Genomic DNA, 20,402 nt, shown 5'->3' with positions numbered 1-20,402 from the left:
CACGTTCTGGCACTCAGAAAGATGATCATAACTGTGAAAGAATCAGATCCGACTCACTGTCGATCACTTGTACTCACTTCATTTACCTCCTTTCAACCTCCCGCAGGTGAAAATCAGATTTCAGCTGCTTCTGAAAAGCCGAGAAGCAATCAGAAGCCATCTTTGTCACGTGTGATAGTAAAGTGTAAAATCTGTGAATTTAGACTTTTGTTTGGGCAAAACAAGGGATCTGAACATATGTAAGCAAAACTATTAATGGATTAACTGAACACATAACTGTGAAGTAATTGTTAGTTTAGCAGCTTATTATGTTCTTCAGTTATTCTTGTTTTCACAATTAGATTTTTAGACAGTATTGACCTCTTCTGGACCCCCTTTAACCTATAGTAATACAACTACTTTCACAATATTATTACACTTGTCCACTTTTGATCTTTTCAGTAGGCCTAATAAAATATCCATACACTTGATCCAGCCTTTGACATTTCAGCTCCTCATCGGATGATATGCACCCATTTGGTTCAACCCCTGACCTTTTTTCTCTCAGTATTTATTTGGCACTGGGATAGATGTGATTTGCTCTTTTTCTATGGAATAGATGAAGCTGTATGGACATATGCAGTTTATCTCTTTGACATTTCTCAACACACCATTCTTGTTCACAATTTGAAGAGCTCAGTATGGAGTTTTGTTTACAATTAATATAGCTCAGTCACCATATTTTGTTTGTGTTCTTGGAGGCAATGCTGGAGCCTTATGGCCGGTGGGTCTGCATATATACATATGATACCAGTGGTCTGTATGAATGGGGACAGAGATGTTGTGAATGAACTACGAGGAATTTTACAGAACTGAAATGGAAGAGTTTTGACGCAGGAGAGTCAACCACTTGCTTGTGAACTGTGTGCTGCAGTACTAAATATGCACTGAGGTATTTAGAAAACCATGTTGCTGTTCTCGCCGCACAGAAAAAGCTTAACCTTACCCACACCCCTTTTGAACAGTGATCAGTGAACAAGTCAAAACGCACACACAAGCACACACACCCTGCAGACAGCTCTGCATTCTCCAAACTGAATTTCAAAGGCTCGGCATCCATTCTGTGTTTGCTCTCCACTCGCTCCCCGGCTGCTCTTTCATCATCCACCCATCATCTGAAAAGCATCTTAAATGATTATGTTTTAGCTTCTCCCTTTTTTTTTTCCATACTTAATCTTGCCTTCATGTTCACGCTCCATTTGGCTTGACGGCACAAAGGTGAATCATGAAAGCCTTTTTTGTTTCAGATTTGTGTCATTTTCATTGCGTAAGCCTCGCCGCTCTGTGCCTCCGCGCTTGTCGGGGACCCGATATGTAACGCAACATGATTTCTGCTGTTGCTGTTCAAGCTGGCTTCTCTTGAGGTGAAGAGACGCAGAGAGAGAGAGAGACAGAGAGAGACAGAGAGAGAGAGAGGAAAGACAGGGATTTGACTCCAGGGATTTTGTTCACAAATCATCCAGTAGTTTTATTTTTTGTTTTGTATTGTTTTTTCAAGTGCATTTACAGCAGTGGCTAAGTGTTCTCCTCTGCCCATTAATCCCCAACAATTAATGTGTGTGGTTCCTTGAAACATATTGGCAACTTTCTTAAAGTGAGATTAATTTGGCAGGCAGGGAGCTGAGTGGGCCTTTGTGGAACTGGTTTTCTTTCCTTGGCACATTGGGCTAAGCTCTCCAAGCACGGTGGAACGAACAGTGTGTGAGTGTAGAGGGAGTGTGATGCAATGTAGGTCATTTAGATGGTGTGAACATCACAAGGTTTTAAGATTGCTGTTCTCGATTGTGTGCAAAATTGGCCAGGAGGAAAAAGAATGATGCGTTTTATTTTCCGAGTCACCACGTTAACATGTAATTGATTCTGCTTGTAAAAATAAAACATGGAATCAAACATCATGCAGTGAAAATATACATGGACATGAAAAACGCACTGTGTCTTTTATCTATCAGTAATTTTGACCAACCACATATTCTGCCTTGTTTTTTAGCTCTCTGTCTGGCCGCATCGTTGGAGGCGTCTGGTGGTTCTTCACCCTCATCATCATCTCTTCCTACACTGCCAACTTGGCTGCCTTCCTGACAGTGGAGAGGATGGTGTCTCCTATAGAGAGTGCTGAGGATTTGGCCAAGCAGACAGAGATCGCCTATGGAACGCTGGATGCCGGCTCCACCAAAGAATTCTTCCGGGTGAGAAACCTTTGATTTAGACCTTTGTTCGATCACTGTAAACGCTTACCTCTGTGACAAATGCATTGCATTTCCTGCAACTGCTTCACAATAAAATCCCGGTATATGGGATTGGGTGCTTTTAATGTGAAGCAACAGGAGTCTGGAGTGTAGGGTTTGCAGAATCAGTAACTTGCTGCAACTGCGCTACAGTGTTAGAAGAGTGAACAGTAAACAGTGAGGCTGATGTCAGTGAGATACAATTACAAACAACAACACTGGATTACATGCAGGCATCATGTCCTGTCAATCCCCCTTCTGTTGAATTTAGTACAGGAATTTCGGCACCACCACTAAAAATGAAAACTACTCCATAGAGAAGTAACTACAGAATGTAAATACATTAAAAATACAAAAAAAGTCTAAATGAGGGTTTGATTTCAGGAAAAGCTTATCTTATTATTATTTAAACACAGCATCTTACTGCATTTTTAAAGATGGTGTTCTAGGTGTGTCAAGTCATGTCCTGAAGATTGTAGATACATCTCTGCAAACAGGCATCTTCCCACAGGCCTTCAAAACAGCTGTTGAAAAACCCTTACTAAAGAAACCCTCCCAAAAAAAAAAAAAAAAAAAAAAAAAACGCACCGAGACTCCAGATCATTCAAAACTCTGCAGCTTGGCTATTAACCAGAACCAAGAGGAGAGATGACATTAGTCCAGTTTCAGCTGCTCTGCACCGGCTTCCTGTAACATTCAGAAGGGATTTTAAGGTCTTCCTCCTTTTATACAGAGCCCTTGTTTGGGCTTGGACCACGCAACATTGCTAAATCCCTTGTTCACCATTCCCTTCAACGACACTGCAATCATCTGCTGCTGGTTTATTGAGGGTTTGCAGCAACAGCTGAAAGAAAATCAGTCGTGCAGCCTTCCTCCGTCACACTACAAACCTCTGGAACTCACTACCAATAGACATCAGAGAAGCAGCTCACCAAATATATTTAAAAGAGAGCTAAAAACGTATCTATTCACTTTAGCCTTTAACTGCCTACGATACAGCTAGTTATGATACAGAACTGAAATTTTTTCGCTTTGCTTCACACTCCTGCACTGCTGTACTTCTGTTGAAAATTTGGCTTTTACTTGATTTTACGCATTCTGTCTACTCTATTTTTAACTTTATTTTATCTTATTTTTGCTATTATTATCAAGTGGGTCTTATTTATCTTTTTTTATTTATCTTTTTTCTTTTATTATTATTAATAATATAAAGATGGATACTGAAGATAGATAGATAGATAGATAGATAGATAGATAGATAGATAGATAGATAGATAGATAGATAGATAGATAGATAGATAGATAATGTAAGTATTCACACTGACACTGTCTCTTTCTCACTCTCATTAACAATTCTGGCTGTCAGAGGTCTAAGATCGCTGTATTTGAGAAGATGTGGTCCTACATGAAGGCAGCTGACCCGTCCGTGTTTGTCAAGACCACAGACGAGGGCGTAATGAGAGTCAGGAAGTCCAAGGGCAAGTATGCCTACCTGCTGGAGTCCACAATGAATGAGTACATAGAGCAGAGGAAACCGTGCGATACTATGAAGGTGGGAGGAAACCTGGACTCTAAAGGTTATGGCATCGCCACACCCAAGAGCTCCCCTCTCAGGTAAACCCCTGCCACTGCAGCGTGGCTGGATAAAAGCCTCCAAGTGCTTTTATTGGAGCTCGTGCATGAGCATCATCCTTCACCTGTTGATTTGTCCATCGAGCTCTGTTCTTTACATTCATTCATGCATTCGCTCATGTATGAGCACATACATGACTTGAATCAATTAGTTTTAGTAATTTTTGTGAAATTTCATGCATTTTGATTTAAATAAAACAACATGTCATGTATGTTGCCTTCAACATAGTTTAAATGCATTGCCATCAGACATAGTAGGCATGGCATTACTTTGACAGTATTTCCGTAAACCTTTTTCTTTTTTTTTGTTCATAGTTTTCACACTATCACAAAGGCATTTACGTCTTCATCATAGCCATCTTCACCACCGGAGGCCCTCTTTGGTTGTGTCTGCATATGCATGTATGCAGCGAGCCTATTCATAGCTGACTTGTGAGCACTAGCAGAAGTGTAAAGTAGGACTATGAGATTTTCCATCCTTCTTAAGCCACACACGTCCTCCTGCTGCCGTCTAATTACACTCTAAACCTGCGTCATGAGCGTTCGTCGTGGCTGGTCTCAGGCGCTCTGCTCTCAAACTGAAACATCCCCTCAAACGCACAGAAGCACACATACAAAATGTAAATGTGCCTCTCACAAACCAAGAGGGCCCTCAAAGCAGGATTACAGCTTAAGGGGACCAAACCCATATGGCTACTTTTTCACTTACGCCAGGGCTCACACCTCGAATGTGAAGTCAGCAGAGTTGAATTTATATGTGCCACATTAAATGTGATAATTGACGTAATAAATGATCACTCATACTGGATGTACTCTCTGCCATCGATGTCCAAGAGCAGCAGCTGTCTTTTCACATTACATTAACATCTTAAACAACTTCCCATTCATATTTCTCTTGCAACTACAGAGAGAGCACAGGAGCTGGTGGCATCTGAAGCTTTTTAATCTACCTATAATAGGCCTCATTTATTTGAATTGAAGGAGCCATATGGGGAGATTTTATTCAAACTCACCTAAGACTTATTCAGGGCTCCACCTTGGTTGAAAGCCAAAGGTCAGAACACATTGACTAGAAATGACGCCTATGTCTTTCTCATTTGTGGTGAAATAAATCTGCTCCCAAGTCATATAGTCAGATTACTCCAAACGTACCATGTAGCAGCGGGATGCAGTGTTGAACTGCTGAGGATGGCCCCATCATCGCTCTCTCTTTGTGATGTTTGTTATTCTCAGACTGCCATTCGCACATGTCTGATGCTGAGTTTCACTAACAGATAACGAACATTCATGGCTGGATATGTATTAAAGGATGGAAATTTTGAATGATTCAAATAATTTTATGGCTGAAGCAGAAGTTGACTAATTGTGCTGCTCGTCTGGAATCAGGCATGAGTGAATGCCCAATTAATTCAGAGAGCTGAATTCAGTCATACCTGCAGTGCAAGTTAATGCATCAATCTGCACAGAGTAATGAATATTAGTTTCGCACCGATTCGACTTTTTCTCTCTGTATTTAAAATTTGTTACCTAACTCAGGGTATCTGCTGATACTGAGTACAGATCTGCTCTCTTTTTTGAGATTTTAAATATTTCCTTGCTGCATGGAACTCATTGGAATCATTCTCCTGTAAATTAACATGAGGCTGTAGCTGTAAAACACAACTTCTTCACTGGACTGTCAATGTTCATACACCAACATGCCTTTTTATATTTGAATTATATTACAGATTTATGAGATTGTGTTATTATAGTGATCATTCCCTGATCTTTCTTCCGGTGCCACCAGCAGGTCAAACTGTCACTTATCTTATGAAATATCTCAACACCTACATACTATATGGATTGGCACCAAATTTTGTACAGGCATTCATGTTACTTTCAGGATGATTTATAATGACTTTGGTGGTCCTCATACTTTTTAGCGCATGTTAGCATGCTGGCACACTAAACCATGACTTTGAACATGGTAAACATGCAGTACCTTCTAAACAACAGCATGTTAGCATTGTCTGAAGTGAGGACAGACACACCATGACATTCAGCTTTTCTAATACATGTACCAGGAACATTTGTTACCATCAGATTACTGGATCACTGATCACTGATGTGTACAGACACAGAAAGTGAAAGTATCAAAGCGCTAAATCCACTGAGAAACACACACAGCCCATATTGAGGAACTGTGCCTTTAAATAAGCCGTCAGGACTTCTGTAAGGTTGTGATGTCACAACTATACAGTCGCTGACCCCAGCCACGACCCCAACTAGGCTCAGGCCTGTGAGGGCTGGGTGCTGCAGTAAAGGACAGTACGAGAAACATTTAGTAATTAGTGAGACACCAGATCTGCCCAGTACCCTGTACATATGCACATTCAGCAGGGGGATATATATATATATATATATATATATACTTTTTCCCTAACATATATTGCAGTGCAGGCCTAATTGAAAGAAGCACTTTGCAAAAAAAAATGTATAACTTACTTTTCAACTAACTTTTCATTTTACAGGATGTTCTGACTGCCGGTTCTGTCTTCAAACAGCATTTTGTGATCAGTCTGTGAAATGTTCTGGATATATTCTGTGCTCCCTGCTTCCATTTCTTACATGTATGATGTCCAGCCACCCCCACGCCTGACTATTTACCCCATCCCACCTCACATTCAGTGCAGTACAGTAGCCCCCCTGACATCTGCTCGCCTCAAACCAACTGACCAAACTAACCAGTGACCTGCAGGTCTCCGGGTCATCCATGTCCTCACACTTTGTCTTCTTTCTTTCTGCCTGAGCCCGCTGGGCTAAGAAAGAATTCAGAGGTTTTACCAGCTCTGAGGATACCTGTGTTCCCTACAGCTGTGTTGTGCACTTGAGGTTGTGGATAAAGGCTCTCCCGCTCTGCTGGTGAGAAAGACAGAATAATACCAAACTAAATTGTTGCTGCACAAAAGAACTGACACTGATTTGAGGGAAAAGACAATCTGGTAAAGGCTATAATCTTGACTTCTTTTATGCAAATTCTGATTGCGGTTTCTGCCTTTCTGTCATTTGTGGATGGAGAGAGTCTTTGTCCATGACCAGTCAGCTATAGGAAATACACACACACACTCACCAGAGAGAGAGGGAGCAGCCCATGGGCAGGTGCTTTGGATGAGGTGGCTCGCATAGATTCGTGTTCATGAATCTATAGTTGGTCACATGGTCTTCTTTCAGCCTGTCTGAGAAATAAACCTGAAGTGAAACTGACAGTTAAAACCATGAACAACCCTGTCTGCATTTGGTAGTTGAAAATTAATCAGCGTAGGCTTCTATTCACCAGGATGCCGTTATGGATTGAATATTGATTAGTGACCATAGGAATCTGTTTGCTGGTGCCACTGAAAGGAAATTACCATCTGTAGACAGACTTCTGCATCCAAGGCATCTCCATTTATCGCGTCTGCTCTGTCTGCCTCTGAGGCCCCTGCTTGGTAAAACCTGACTCTGCTACTGTATGGGTACTCAGCATTTCAGCCCATTGCAGTTATACAACTAACATGTGCATCTAAAGCCAGTACTCCTGCTTCATATCAATAGTTATATGCAGGAGTTTCTAATCGTAAGTCAATGTTGTCATCACCACCACCATGCGACCAATCTCTTTATATCTGTCCCATAGAGTGTCTCCTAATGGTTATCGTTTTATATTATTTTCAAGAAACCCAGTAAACCTGGCAGTGTTAAAACTGAACGAGCAGGGCCTCTTGGACAAATTGAAAAACAAGTGGTGGTACGACAAGGGAGAGTGCGGCAGCGGGGGCGGGGACTCCAAGGTCAGAGCCAGTTTGATAAACCCTGCGGGTAACCCACCACCACTGGGAGTGGGTGGGGTGTGTGGGGCGGGGGGGTAACCGGCAGGCCCACGCTGCACTACCACTCGAGCAACACTTAATCTCTGCGGTGTGGCGAAAGGCAGAGGAAATGTGCCAGGGAGGGGTGATGATTTGACGAGCAGTGGGTGAATTTGAAAACCGCAGAGGGGTAAATTTTGTATCATCTCCCCTGCTTACAAAAGTAAAGATGATTTAAAATTGATTAATGCGTGGTGATTAAACCAGCGAGGCTCCTAGAGCTCAATGGTATTTTAAGGTCACATACATCCATGTAGTGGCTTTGGAATTTCTTCAGTTTTATTTGTTAACTTTGGCCGTTTATTTTTAACAAAAGTAGGGTCGAGACATCCGTGTTGCATAAGTGAGGGTAAGCAGTGTGCCGGTTACCCAAAGTGATATAGTAATACACATCTACTGCCTTAGGGAGCAAGCCAACCAAGCTAGATGGAGTATTAATGCATATCACTTTGACTCTGATGTATCTAATGATGTTTATGCTATATATGCGTGTATATGTATTTGTGTGCGTGTGGTGTGTGTGATACGTTTTTTCGTTTATTTTTTGACCTATAAGCAAGCTCAAGCATTAATGTGTGTATGCATTTGCTGCTCTGTGTTTCTGAATGAATAACATAAAATAACATGGTATAATATGTTATTTATGTTATTTCCTTATGGTTGGAAGAATCCCAGTAAACCTAGCGGTGTTGAAACTCAATGAGCAAGCCGTCTTAGACAAACTGAAAAACAAATGGTGGTACGATAAAGGGGAGTGTGGCAGCAAGGACTCCGGAAGAAAGGTTAGTCTCCAACCCAAACCTGTCACCTCACAGCACCTCCCAGCACAACCCTGCCCTGATCCTAGACCAGCCCCAAGTCCAGCCCTCAGCCTCTATTACACTGAGCAATACTCCCCATGTGGCTCTGGCTGTACTGCTGTATTGGCCCGAACATAAGACAACCCTGCACTTTTAAAGATGACAAACTCTAAATATGGAAATGCAAGCAGATGCACTGTGTTTAGCATATTTTAAATGTATTGTTACTTGCACCAAATTATTAAAAACCAAATCATCACATCAGCTACAGTTTGGCGATAGTTGACACACCGACTTCCACAAATTTTTTAATGAATTTATCAGTCTACTTCAGCAAACAGTTTGATTTAACCACTCAGGCTTCAACTTCAATCACTAAGAATATTTTGAAATTGTTGTCTGCGCTAGCCATGTTCAAATATGACACCAGCAGACAAATGACTGTCCAATCATTTTTTTGGGCTTGATCGGTGCACTGAGAAGATAGCTAATGATACAAGCTACTGTAGCTTAATGTAGCATCCTCTTAAAGCAACAAGTCATGCGCCGGTCATTGCGATTCAAAGAGAACATCTGCTGTTGTGAAGATAATAAAGAAAAGCCAGCCTTCTAATGTGAGACGACTTCCAGAAGGAACACTGTCTTATATTCGGGCCACTACTCTGGTGGTACTCTGGTGTCTATTTGTTCCCGATGACGAGCTTGTGTTGTGAAAGATTTAATGTTCATTACCAGCGTGTACATAAATATTGTGTGGTGGATTATTTAGGATTGCTACAACGGTTTGCTATACATATACTGACTGCAGTTACCATCTAGGTGATATAAATCCTCTTAAAATAGATTGTCCAAACCCTCAAATGCACACAGACGCATACACACAGATCGAGTGTGATGATAACCTTGAATTTGTACTGAAGATTAAATATGAATCTGAAAGCAGTTTCTCAGAATACGACTCCTTCCTAACAGAGAAAGAGTAGGGAACAGGACCGCAGACGGATGTGAGGGAGACAGATGACAGATGAAGACATTAGGCCGTTGGACCCTTTGAAGAGTCGTAACCTTTGCATTCTGGGCCTTATAATAATCCCGGCTCTACTCTCTCACTGTCGAGTGTGCACGTATTGATGCAAACCCAGTCAAATAGCGTTTTTCTGAGAGCTCTCAACTGAACTGAAGAGTCGCACGTTGTAGCAGCAGGCTCCGTTTAAGGAGAGGTTCAGTGGAATACATCCATCCCTCAGTCAGAAACATCTTTACTTTCTCTGAATCTGAAATTTGAAATCCTTCTAGAGGAACAAACTATATAGCTAGTGCCAGAGGCTGGTCATCTTAGCTTAGCGTGAAGACTCAAAACAGGGAGGCTACTAGTATTTCCCCTACCAGCACCTCTAAAGCGCATTACATAACACGTATCTCATTTATTTTTAATGGGTACAAACACAACAAAAGTGGGGAAAAAAATGAATAAATATTTGCAGCAATTTCCTCAACTGCTTAAAAACTCCCCTAAAACAACTCCAACTCATTACTCTGAACAGTCATTAGCTGTGTGAAGGGCTAAGACACTTCATTACTAGCTTTTCTCTTTAGTTGGCTTTAATTGTATTTTTATGGTGAAAGTTTTGACACATACACACGTTGAGTCAGAAACATTTTCTTAAAATTGGCCACCAGGATCACTTTTGTGAATACAGCTGAAGGGGATACACATAAATTCAGCCAGAGTAGGTCTTTAAAATCGTCTGATGCTGCCAACTACCAGTCCTCCGTGGCTCATAGTTTGTCACGCGTGGCCTTGTAAAAACACCTTATTTACATAACGTGATGCTACTAAGTGATAGGTATGTCTAGATAAAATACAGACTAAAAGTGTTCAGATGGAATATTTGCCCTTTCATTGGGGCTTATGTCCTGAGTTAACTGAAACTGAATGCAAATAGAGGCGTAATAAAGTGTAAACCACCCGAATAGAACTATAGCTTTCCATGTGGCATTAATCTCCTCTTGGTTTCTCGTTCAACCACATTGTTCCATGAGAGCCGTTTAGGTTGACTGATTTAGGTCTTAATGATTCCATTTCATTACAGACTACATAGGCATAACTGTAAGTCGGTGCCACTGCGATAGAGAGTAATGACCCACAGTATGGGCCAATGTTAAACTAAAGGTGTTGTGACTTTGTGCTGTTGCTGCATGAATGCATGTGTCGTGGGGTGTTAATGCACTTTACCTGTACCTCTCCCCTCACAGAACGTCATTTTGAGATAACACTGATGTGTATGAGTATTCTGATTTATAGGGTTGATATAGGCATTGTGTAAATGTTTAGAATTACATAAATGAGTCAGAAATCCTAGATCAGTATTGGCTTTTTTACGTCTGGGGCCTGTCTCACAAAGCAAATCCGAACACAGTCCTGCTCTCTTTGAATTGGCACCTGGGTTCACTCATCTAATCTAAACTGTGGCGATGCTGGATAACAGGTCTCAGAACGCTGGTGACCAACTAGCTTCAACACAGCAACGAGCGTGTGCACATGCAGGAGGTGGGGTGTCAAACAAACAGCCAATTACATTACAGTTTAAGAGCACTGAATTTAATATAAGAAGAACTGTTGATCCCTCCTGGGAAATTTGACCTCACACCAGCACAAAGTAAGCACAAGTGAAGGTAAAGACGCACAACTGGAATATAAAAAGCTTTAAACAAATATAGTAAAGAGTAACAAAAAGCCAACAGTACACACACAATTATTGTTAAATGTATAATAAAATCGTCCTTAATAATATGGCTGACATTTTCATATGCTAAGTAGCCTGGAATAGGTATGGAATCAAATAGGTTTGTCTCTTTCCTTTATAAAGAGAACATTACAGGATGAGTAAACATAAGAAAGAAAAAAAGCTGAACATTCAAATGTTTCATTAATGTGGCCTGTGTTGATGTAGAGAGGAGCACTGCAAGAGTGTGATTTGTTAAATTAAAAAAGCCTTGATAAAGGCCTGTGACCGAACTGTAGCTTGAATAAATCACTGGGAGCTAATTTTCAGCGTGCAGACATTTCTTCCTTTTTTAAATTAAAACGTCTGATCGCCGCTCGTCATTAGGCCTCAGTCAGAATACATCTTATTTAGATGACAGTGTCATCATGGAGCAGCCTCGTGTGTCCTCTGTTCCTGTAGTGATGGAATACGAGTCCAACGGTCTACGTTTAACCAGGCACTGACAGGATTTCAGTGCAATTAATATGCAACAGTAGATGTTATTAATGGCTTTTCCAACCACCCACTGTACTCTCTGTTTTGTGAGATGCCCTGGTTTGCATCCAGAAAGGAAGACTAGTTGTACTACAAATGATTTATGGTAGAATTTGTTTGAATACACATAGTAAAATGTGTCAAAGTTGAGTGAGCAGTCCTATGGAGGCTGTTGTTTTGACCTTTGTTCATCCGGCCCTGCAGCAGGTATCCGGCTGTGCCGTCATACATTTACTGAACCCTGTGACAGGTAACACAATAACCCTGACCAAACCTGCCTTTAAGCTGCCTCTGAGTCCTACTTGACTCATTGTATAACCCCAATTCCAAAGAAGTTGGGACACTTTGCAAAATATAAACAAAAATTGAATGCAATCATTTACAAACTAACTGTTTACTGACAGCAGTTTTACAAAGTGTCCCTGAGTCCATGTAGTAACATCCTTTATCCAATCATGTGTTCAAAGTGTTGAACCTCACTCCATCACCCAATCATGATACTATCACCTGTTACCAATCAACCTGTTTACCTGTGGAATGATCCAAACAGGTGTTTTTAGAGTCTTTTGTTGCTCCTGCTCCAACGTGTTTGAAACGTGTTGCTGCATCAAATTCAGAATGAGCAGATATTTAAAAAAATCAATGAAGCTGATGAGGTGAAACACTAAATATATCATCTTTGTACTGTTTTCAACTGCGTATTTGTCACATAGGGTTAGCAAATTATCCTATTCCCTTTTATTTATGTCTTGCAAGTGTCCCAAGTTCTTTGGAATCAGGGTTGTGTCAGATTAACTCGGTGCTCTTTAGTATGTCTTTTGAGCGTGAAGCCAGTATGTTGTCCCTGCTTGCGTCGTGTAGGGAGCTGTAGGGACATTTTTCCTCACAGCTGACATGTTCTCAGTCATAAGCCTGGATGAAAGATTTTTTTCGGGTTTGGTCCTCGTCGTTTGTAGCTATTTTTGTAAAACTAAAAAGCGAGAGTTACATCCAAAGTTATCCAGCTAACTTCTGAAATCCTTCTTTGTGAGGCAGGCCTCTAAATATGTTTTTGTTGTTCATGTTTGGTCTTTGTGTGGAGTTACATGTGTGTGTATGGTCTTCTTGTCTACTACTATACATGTACATGACATGACTGTATGTTGTGTGTGCCTAATTAGTCAGTCATCTGTACACTTCTTTTTTGTTTGTGTGTGTGTGTGTGTGTGTGTGTGTGCGTGTGTGTGTGTGTGCGCGTGCTCTTTAGGATGTGTTTGTGTGCATATTTATGTGTCATTCTGCTGTGATGCATTTGAGTCCTTGCACTTCCCGTTTGTAAAACTACTGTTTGTCTTTGCGTAGGTGTGTGAATCAGTGTGTCTGTCGTCGGTTTGTGGTCATATAGATGTAAAGCTCTAGAGTTTTGTTTTGTCGCCACTATTGCTCCTCACCCCTTGGCTCTGCCCCACCTCCTTCCTCCCCCTCCACCTCCCTCCCTGCAGGACAAGACGAGCGCTCTGAGCCTGAGCAATGTGGCGGGAGTCTTCTACATCCTGATCGGCGGCCTGGGCCTGGCCATGCTGGTGGCGCTGGTGGAGTTCTGCTACAAGTCCAGGACCGAGTCGCGCCGAATGAAGGTGTCCACCGCGCGAGCCGCTGCCGCCTCAGCCGCTCAGGCCTTTCACTGCTCAGCCTTAGACAGTGGTGCTAGCGCCCCCTACACAGAGCTGCAGAGCTACGGCCTGTACGCCAACAACACTGTTAAGATATAAGGGCAGAGCACAGCCACGGGGTAGGAAACGCTGTGATCAAGCCATGATGATGATGATGATGATGATGATGCTGATGATGATGCTGATGACATCCGCCTCCTCACCCCCCCGCCCATCTAACCGTGATCACAGTAGGGCCTCTCACGGCTTCCACCGCTGTGCAAACGCTCTTCTGTACCTCTCTCTACCTCTGCCGCTCAGTCTTTACGTCACTGATCTCCTGCAGTGTTGTCGAATCACTTGATTTTAAAATTGTCCTTATGCCTGTTACATTTTTAGCACAGTAGCTAATTCGGTAGCAAAAGAAAGTCATTGTCCCTGTGTTAGTCGCAGGGTTGTTAGCATGTAGCATTTTCCATTAGTTTGTCTTTAAAGTTTTTACACTGTATTATATTGACTACATGTTGACTTAAATATGCACCTTGCATCAGTTACTTTTAATCATGACCAACTCAGTAGCTTTGTCATTTCAGCCTACAGCTTTCAGTCTGCTAGTTCAGTCCCATTAATGCACTCATTACAACAATCTGGCAGCACACACTCACAAATGGAGAAATTTCACTTTGCAGCACAGGTATTAAGGCAATTTGAATCACAGTGGTACATCTATCTACCTCTGTCGCTCTGAGCAGATCTCTCCCCTGCTCCTTCTTCTCTGTTTGCTGACTGTCTCGTAAACGCAGGGCCCATTGTGGTGAACATCCTTTATATGTATACCATGAGGCAGGCTTGATTTGTTCCATCACTGCTTTAACCTAAAACAGTCTAACTCAAGTTGTTGTATGTGGAGAAATCTTGAAGTAAGGGCTTGTTGCTTAGAATACTTCTACTGGGAGATGCGAGGTTTCTCAGATGTTACTCATCTGCTTCGTTGATCAATTTACAACAAACAGCCTTCGATTTATTCTCCCGACATCAAAGGCCCTCGCCGGTATACTCTTCATGTAAACAGCGAGGAAAAAAAGCAGGGCAGGGCCAAGACGAGGAGCGATCTTCTACATGAATCTCTTATGTTTTAATCAGCCCACGAAGAGGCACCTGATCAGTATGCTGATGAGATTGGCACGGAGCCTATTAGTTCGCCGGCGCCTTTATGCTGTTTGGCTTGAAAGAAACAACAACGCCGTTCCAATTAGAGGCCGGTGTAAATCTCCAATCCCCATGCAGCATTCACCGGTTGCTTCAGAGCGCGCTCACTTTGCCCAATTTAATCAGCTATAGAATTGGGGATGCAGACAGACACCAAAGAGGCACAAACACACACACGCACACACACGCACGCATCACACATCATTAGGTCGGCTTTCGAGCCCAGTGGCTTTTATTGCGCTAGACTGGAGAATGGAGCTATTAAACCAATGAGTGAAGCCTCAGCTCCTGTCTTACAGCCCACGCTTCGCACTGCTCCTCCCGCTACAAATTAGGACATTGATGCACGCTGGCCAGCACCACGGTTTACCACCCGCGAATATCGCTCAGGCCCAGATAAAGAGGATGAAAACCAGCACTCTAGGACTCCTAACAGCTCATTCTGCTCCTGAATTTCTTGGCGTGCCAGCACCACATTCACATAGCGACAGAAACAGTTGCTTATGCGCATATATTCATGTAACAAAGACCGGGGAAGCTGCATAACATTTTGCAGACTTACCTTTATTCTTCTATAGCTTAAAGACCTTTAAAAGTACATGATTGTGTGCGCTGCTAGTTCTAACTGTTGCATAAGCTTTCTGTGTTCTGATTGGGATAGGATGCATGCCTGTGTGTCAGGCTGAAATCTGGCGTGTGGACTAACCGCAGCCTGTTTGTTTGGTCCTTACAGCAATCCATCAACGACGCCATGCGCTGCTCCACCCTGACCAGGATGAGTGGCAACGGGAGCGGCGGAGAGAACGGACGAATCCTCACCCACGACTTCCCCAAGACCGTTCAGACGCTGCCCTGTATGAGCCACACCGCCAGCATGGGACTGGGTGCCTCCGGCATGTAATCATCACGTGGCTGTGCTGGCGGCGAGGAATAGGCAGGGTGGGGCAGAAGAGGAGCACAAGACTCTAAAGACCTCAAAAATCATGGCTGTCCGGTTTGACCCATCTATTCTTCTGGCTGTCAACACGCCCAACTTGAACAAGACTTAACTTACTGCCAAAATGCACTCTCGAAACGCTCCTTACAAACTACGAACAGATGCGCGACGTTTTTTTTTTTAAATAAATGGATGTTCGAAAAAGAGAAAAAACGAAGGGAAATGTGCTGCAATAAAGAAGCTGTCACCGGGGCGTGTTTTTGAATTTTTTACAGTGTTCATTTATGTGGAGAAAAAAAAAAAGAACTTTATTCCTCAGTGTGACGCCTGCGCTGTGCCATTTCGATGGAGCTGTTGACGTTAGTCTGCGTGTGCAATATCTTCACCTCCACTGCTGACCTTGTACTACCTAGACGCTCTCTGATGGCTGATGGAAGGAGTCTTTGCACAGATGTGGCAGAGGAGGACAAACACTTGTAACTGCTACGACGATTCGATATTGTTTTGGGACACTCCCGCTCTCTTTCACTCTCACATTCACACGTCATTTTGGAAGGACAGAGTGCTCTGTGTAGCATAGCCGGTTTTTATGATACAGTATATGGTTTACACTGTTGTTATAGCGCAAAGAGCTTCAAGTAGTTTGATTTGATTTACGCTCGACTGACGGCTGACGCTGCTTAAATCGGCGGCTGGCCAGGCTACAACAAACATGCATTGCTGCTACACCTCATTTAACACATCATGCCTTGTCTTTGTGCCATATGACCATTCTCACAAATGCACACACACACATACACACACACACTATACACTTGTTGCTACTGGGTCATTTGTTTGGCCAACAGATAAAGAGAGTTTCAGTATTTACTGATGGCAAAAACAGACAGAGGGCAGATTCAGAGATGCTCACTTTGACCTGCGTGGGAAAGGTTGAACAGAAAACACACACTAACACATTATGTACAGTACTGAGTGACCTTACACTGTATCTACTCTTGTGACATTCATAGCATATCCATTGATATACTAAGGAGTCTATTTGCAGCACATGCTGGAGAATGAAGATTGAGAAATCAGACATAATCTGGAGAAAATATCCCTCGAACTATTGTTAGAGCTGTTGCTGCATAATTCACTTACTCCTCTGATGTATTTTCAGCTGTAATCAGTTTTAATGAAATGGGCAGTGCAGCTATTCGCTCTCAATTCATTGAGCGTCCCCTGCAGATCGCGCGTGGCCTATAAAAGGAAGAAAGACAAGGAAAGGAAAAAGTTGGCCTCCTCTCGCTGTTGCTAGCTAGCTCAGGAAGGAGGTGGGCTGGGAACAGTTGGCATGACAGACACCTGACGACTGATTCACGGTCACTATTATCCGTGTTTGCTTGAAGTCAAGGTTACAGTGATCACAGCACTGCTGGGCTGCAGAGTTCTCCCCTTCAGATCATGTCAAGTAAACAGAAATCAGAGTGGCAGGCCCTGGACAGCAGAGGGCAGAGATGACAAAGGGTTTTACATTAAAGGCCTTAAAGGAAGAGTCCACCTGAGCACACTGCAACACTGTAAACACAAAATGACCATCGGTGATGTACTTTGCATTTCTCGACCCGTTTTTCATGCTGAGACTTAGAATCAAAGGACAGTTTTTAGGACAGAAGAAGAATAAAACTGGTCTGATGATCCGCTTTCTTATTGTAAACAAGTCCAATGAAGTGACAGGAATAAAATGTTTCACGTCTCACAGGCCCCGAAAACCTGTTTTTCTCAGTCAGCCTCTTAGCGTGAGCACAAGTTTCTACCAAAGTTCAAAGAGTTCAGCTTATTTCACATGAAATGTTTCAGTATTTCTGGTCTCACCTGTGCTCTTCTCACTTCCCTGTTGTGGGCGAGACTCGGTTGGAAAAAGACGATGATGTCTGCGAAACAACGAGGAATATTTGACCCAAAATGTGAAGACAGGTGTCGGGTTGGTTGCAGATGTTGTGCACTGTCAATCAAATGTGATCAAACCACGCCCACACAGTCCTGATAAATGAGTGTTTGAGTGTCAGACTCTCAAAAGAACACAGAAAATGCAGACAATTCCTGCATTGAAAGTGTGACTGTTGTGCATTTCATAGCAGACATTTAATCTTTTGACGGGCTTTAATACTCTCTGTTTGTGAGACACAGCCCCATCCCATTCGTTCCCACTGAAGACATACATATTTAAAGCAGTTCATGAATAATAGTTTTTAATTTTTACTATATACTCAGTATCTTACTAAAACTGTACTGCACTGCAAACTGCACTGTAGTTTTTATGAAATGTTACTCAAACAGGAGGAAATAGCACATTTCCTGGGAACTATTTTGAGCCGTGGATGAATACACATTTGTTTTGGTTTGCTCATGATTATACATGGCAGACTGTGTGGGATCTACTCAAAATAAAGAACAGCGCCCATGTTCATGGTAATGAAGGGAAATATCTGCCAGTGCAACAATGTGGCTCATCAGTGTTTTTACAAGTTAACAGAAGCAAAGGAACAAGTTACAGTACATCAGGCTTTTACTACACGGGCGATAATTCATTTGGAAGATCAGTTGGTTGTCGGTTTTGGTCTTTTCATGGGGTTTGTTGACAGTGAGAAACAGAGAATGTCGTCAGCTTTTAAACAGCAGTCTTACAGGTGAAAATTGTCAAAGCAGGAGAGAAAGTAAGAGCAGTTCTTCACGAAGCATCACAGCCAGAGGCGAAGGAAAGGGTACGTTCTGTGCCGACACAAACATCTTTTCCTCGTACCTATCTATCACTTTACCTCTCTCTGCCCACACGACTATTCCCCTGCAGAGTACGACTATTTCAGCCACCTGGATAATCCGCCATGGTTCAGAAACATATAGGAAACCCTCAGGTTCAGTCTAAGCAGGTCGAGGGAACAGTGGGTGCATCAAAATGGCAAATTACAGTCCTGAAATGCACCGAACATCAGCACACGGTCGGTGTGGAAGAGCCCAACAGTGTCCGAAGGTGCGATTTCACTTTAAGGTGACTGGAAGGTCGTTGCTCAAAACGGGCTTCTCGCTGCTGTCAGGCGCCAGAGGTCGGCTTTAGATCATGTACCGCACACTCTCGCTGACCCCTCACTTCACAGCGGAGGCCGAGCGTCTGTACAAAGGCGGCGCCGCTTCCACAGCTAGTTGTGTGTTATTTTTCTTCTCCTCTGAGTTTCTGCTTTAAAACATACGGAACCAAATCTAATGTATGACCTCTCTCTACATCGTCATAGAAGCGAGAAAAATGGGCAGTCAGTTTACTGAAATCATACATATCTCCACCTATTATGTATATAAAAGGCTTTTCTCTTCCCCAGTGAAAATGTTTGTTCTCCCAATCATGCCTCAGTGTACCTGAATTAGTTACCTACTGCGTGAGTACTTTTCCTTTCTTCCCTCATCTCTGCGTCTTCTTTTGCTGATGTTGTATTAATTAGGACACAGCTCAGCACTCGTCAGTGGAGGCTTTACCTTCGGAAAGATGTTTTATATGCCAGAACAGATTTGTAAAAAAAAAAAAGACGCTCAATGTTTGTATTATAAAGGAGAGTTGGGGTGCCGGAAAAGTGTAATACACTTTGAAGAGTGTAAAAAATAACACACTCGCACACACACACACACACACACACACACACACACACACATACACTGACGTTGAATAATCCGTAGACGCTAATGTTGTTTAAAGCCTGTTTTGAGTTAATTTCATTTAATTCTGTTGCAGTTTCAAAAAGGATTTCCTGTTGGTGTTTTTTAAGTGCTTGAAATTTAACACCATTTGAATATTTCTTTGTCGCTTCCTTTTTTCACAGTATTTTACTGCTGGAATCTAATCACCAGAGTTTGTTTACCAGAGACATCATTATTGTTGTAGTTGTTTTTTTTTTTTTTTTAAGTATGGAAAGGGTGTCACTGAGTTTTCAAATTAAAACGATGAAGGGGTTCACAATTTAAAAAAGAAAAAGTAAAAGAATACGACCATTAGGAATCAGACTTTTGAGAAATCAACTTTTTTTTCTAACCAAAGTGTCCTGGAAGGAAGTCATCATGCTTTTGTAACCGAATAAAGGAATAAACTATGTATATTTGTTCAGTTTTATTTCCATGGGAGACCTGTATCTCACTCCGTGCCCTGGGCGAACGGGACATGACTTTAGATATTACAGGCAGAGGAATAAAGCGCTGCCTGGGTCACAAAGAAGTGCAGTGATCCAAAAAATAATCTCAGGCAGTCTGTCTTGCATGGGAAAAAAAGAAGACGAAGAAAAAGCCTCTGTAACATGAGCTGCAAGCAATCAAAAAGAGCCAACCTGTGTCGATTCAGTAATCCTCGTCAGGGTCATGCAGGTTAGGGAGTACAGACAGCTTGTAATTAAGGAGCACTCTCACATGCATCTCACTAAAACTCATCTGCATCTGTATGTACACGTCATATGCATGTGCAAACATAGAAAATGGAGAAACGACCTGAGAAGAAAACAGACGTGTTTGTTGTATGATTTCAGATTATGTTTTTGATATTTTCCTTCTGACAGCACTGAGATGTAGACAGTAAAGGTGAGAGAGGTGATGACTGATCTGCCTGGTTCAGATCAGGGGCCATTGTGGTTTGTGGTACCAGACCGCTGCAGACATTGGCTCACTCATAGAAATTCTCATTTTGAGACAAAATATCAATTTAAGTGTCCCTGCCACCTATTTTCAGATCTTTTTCTTTAATTTACATGTTTGAAGAATGAC

The 20,402-nt window shown here is 42.3% G+C and overlaps 1 protein-coding gene across 5 annotated transcripts in view; it reads left to right on the top strand.

Moving 5' to 3' along the window:
• Positions 1–15,710, top strand: part of gria1a (glutamate receptor, ionotropic, AMPA 1a) — a 49,913-nt gene extending 34,203 nt beyond the window's left edge. For 2 of the 5 annotated variants that reach the window (XM_041944394.1, XM_041944393.1), the window contains 6 exons: positions 2,027–2,225; positions 3,631–3,878; positions 7,591–7,705; positions 13,328–13,462; positions 14,403–14,407; positions 15,398–15,710. In XM_041944394.1, the coding sequence (XP_041800328.1) occupies positions 2,027–2,225; positions 3,631–3,878; positions 7,591–7,705; positions 13,328–13,462; positions 14,403–14,407; positions 15,398–15,587 (892 nt within the window). In that variant the 3' untranslated portion in view covers positions 15,588–15,710. Of the gene's footprint in view, positions 1–2,026; positions 2,226–3,630; positions 3,879–7,590; positions 7,706–8,450; positions 8,566–13,327; positions 13,463–14,402; positions 14,408–15,397 lie in introns of all 5 variants that reach the window. The other 3 variants (XM_041944392.1, XM_041944389.1, XM_041944390.1) reach the window with 3 other exon arrangements.
• The last annotated feature ends 4,692 nt before the right edge of the window (positions 15,711–20,402 follow it).

Source organism: Chelmon rostratus, chromosome 9 (assembly GCF_017976325.1).
Source record: "Chelmon rostratus isolate fCheRos1 chromosome 9, fCheRos1.pri, whole genome shotgun sequence".
NCBI lineage: Eukaryota > Metazoa > Chordata > Actinopteri > Chaetodontiformes > Chaetodontidae > Chelmon > Chelmon rostratus.
Note: the sequence above shows the minus strand (reverse complement) of the source record. Positions and strands in the feature narration are given on the sequence as shown.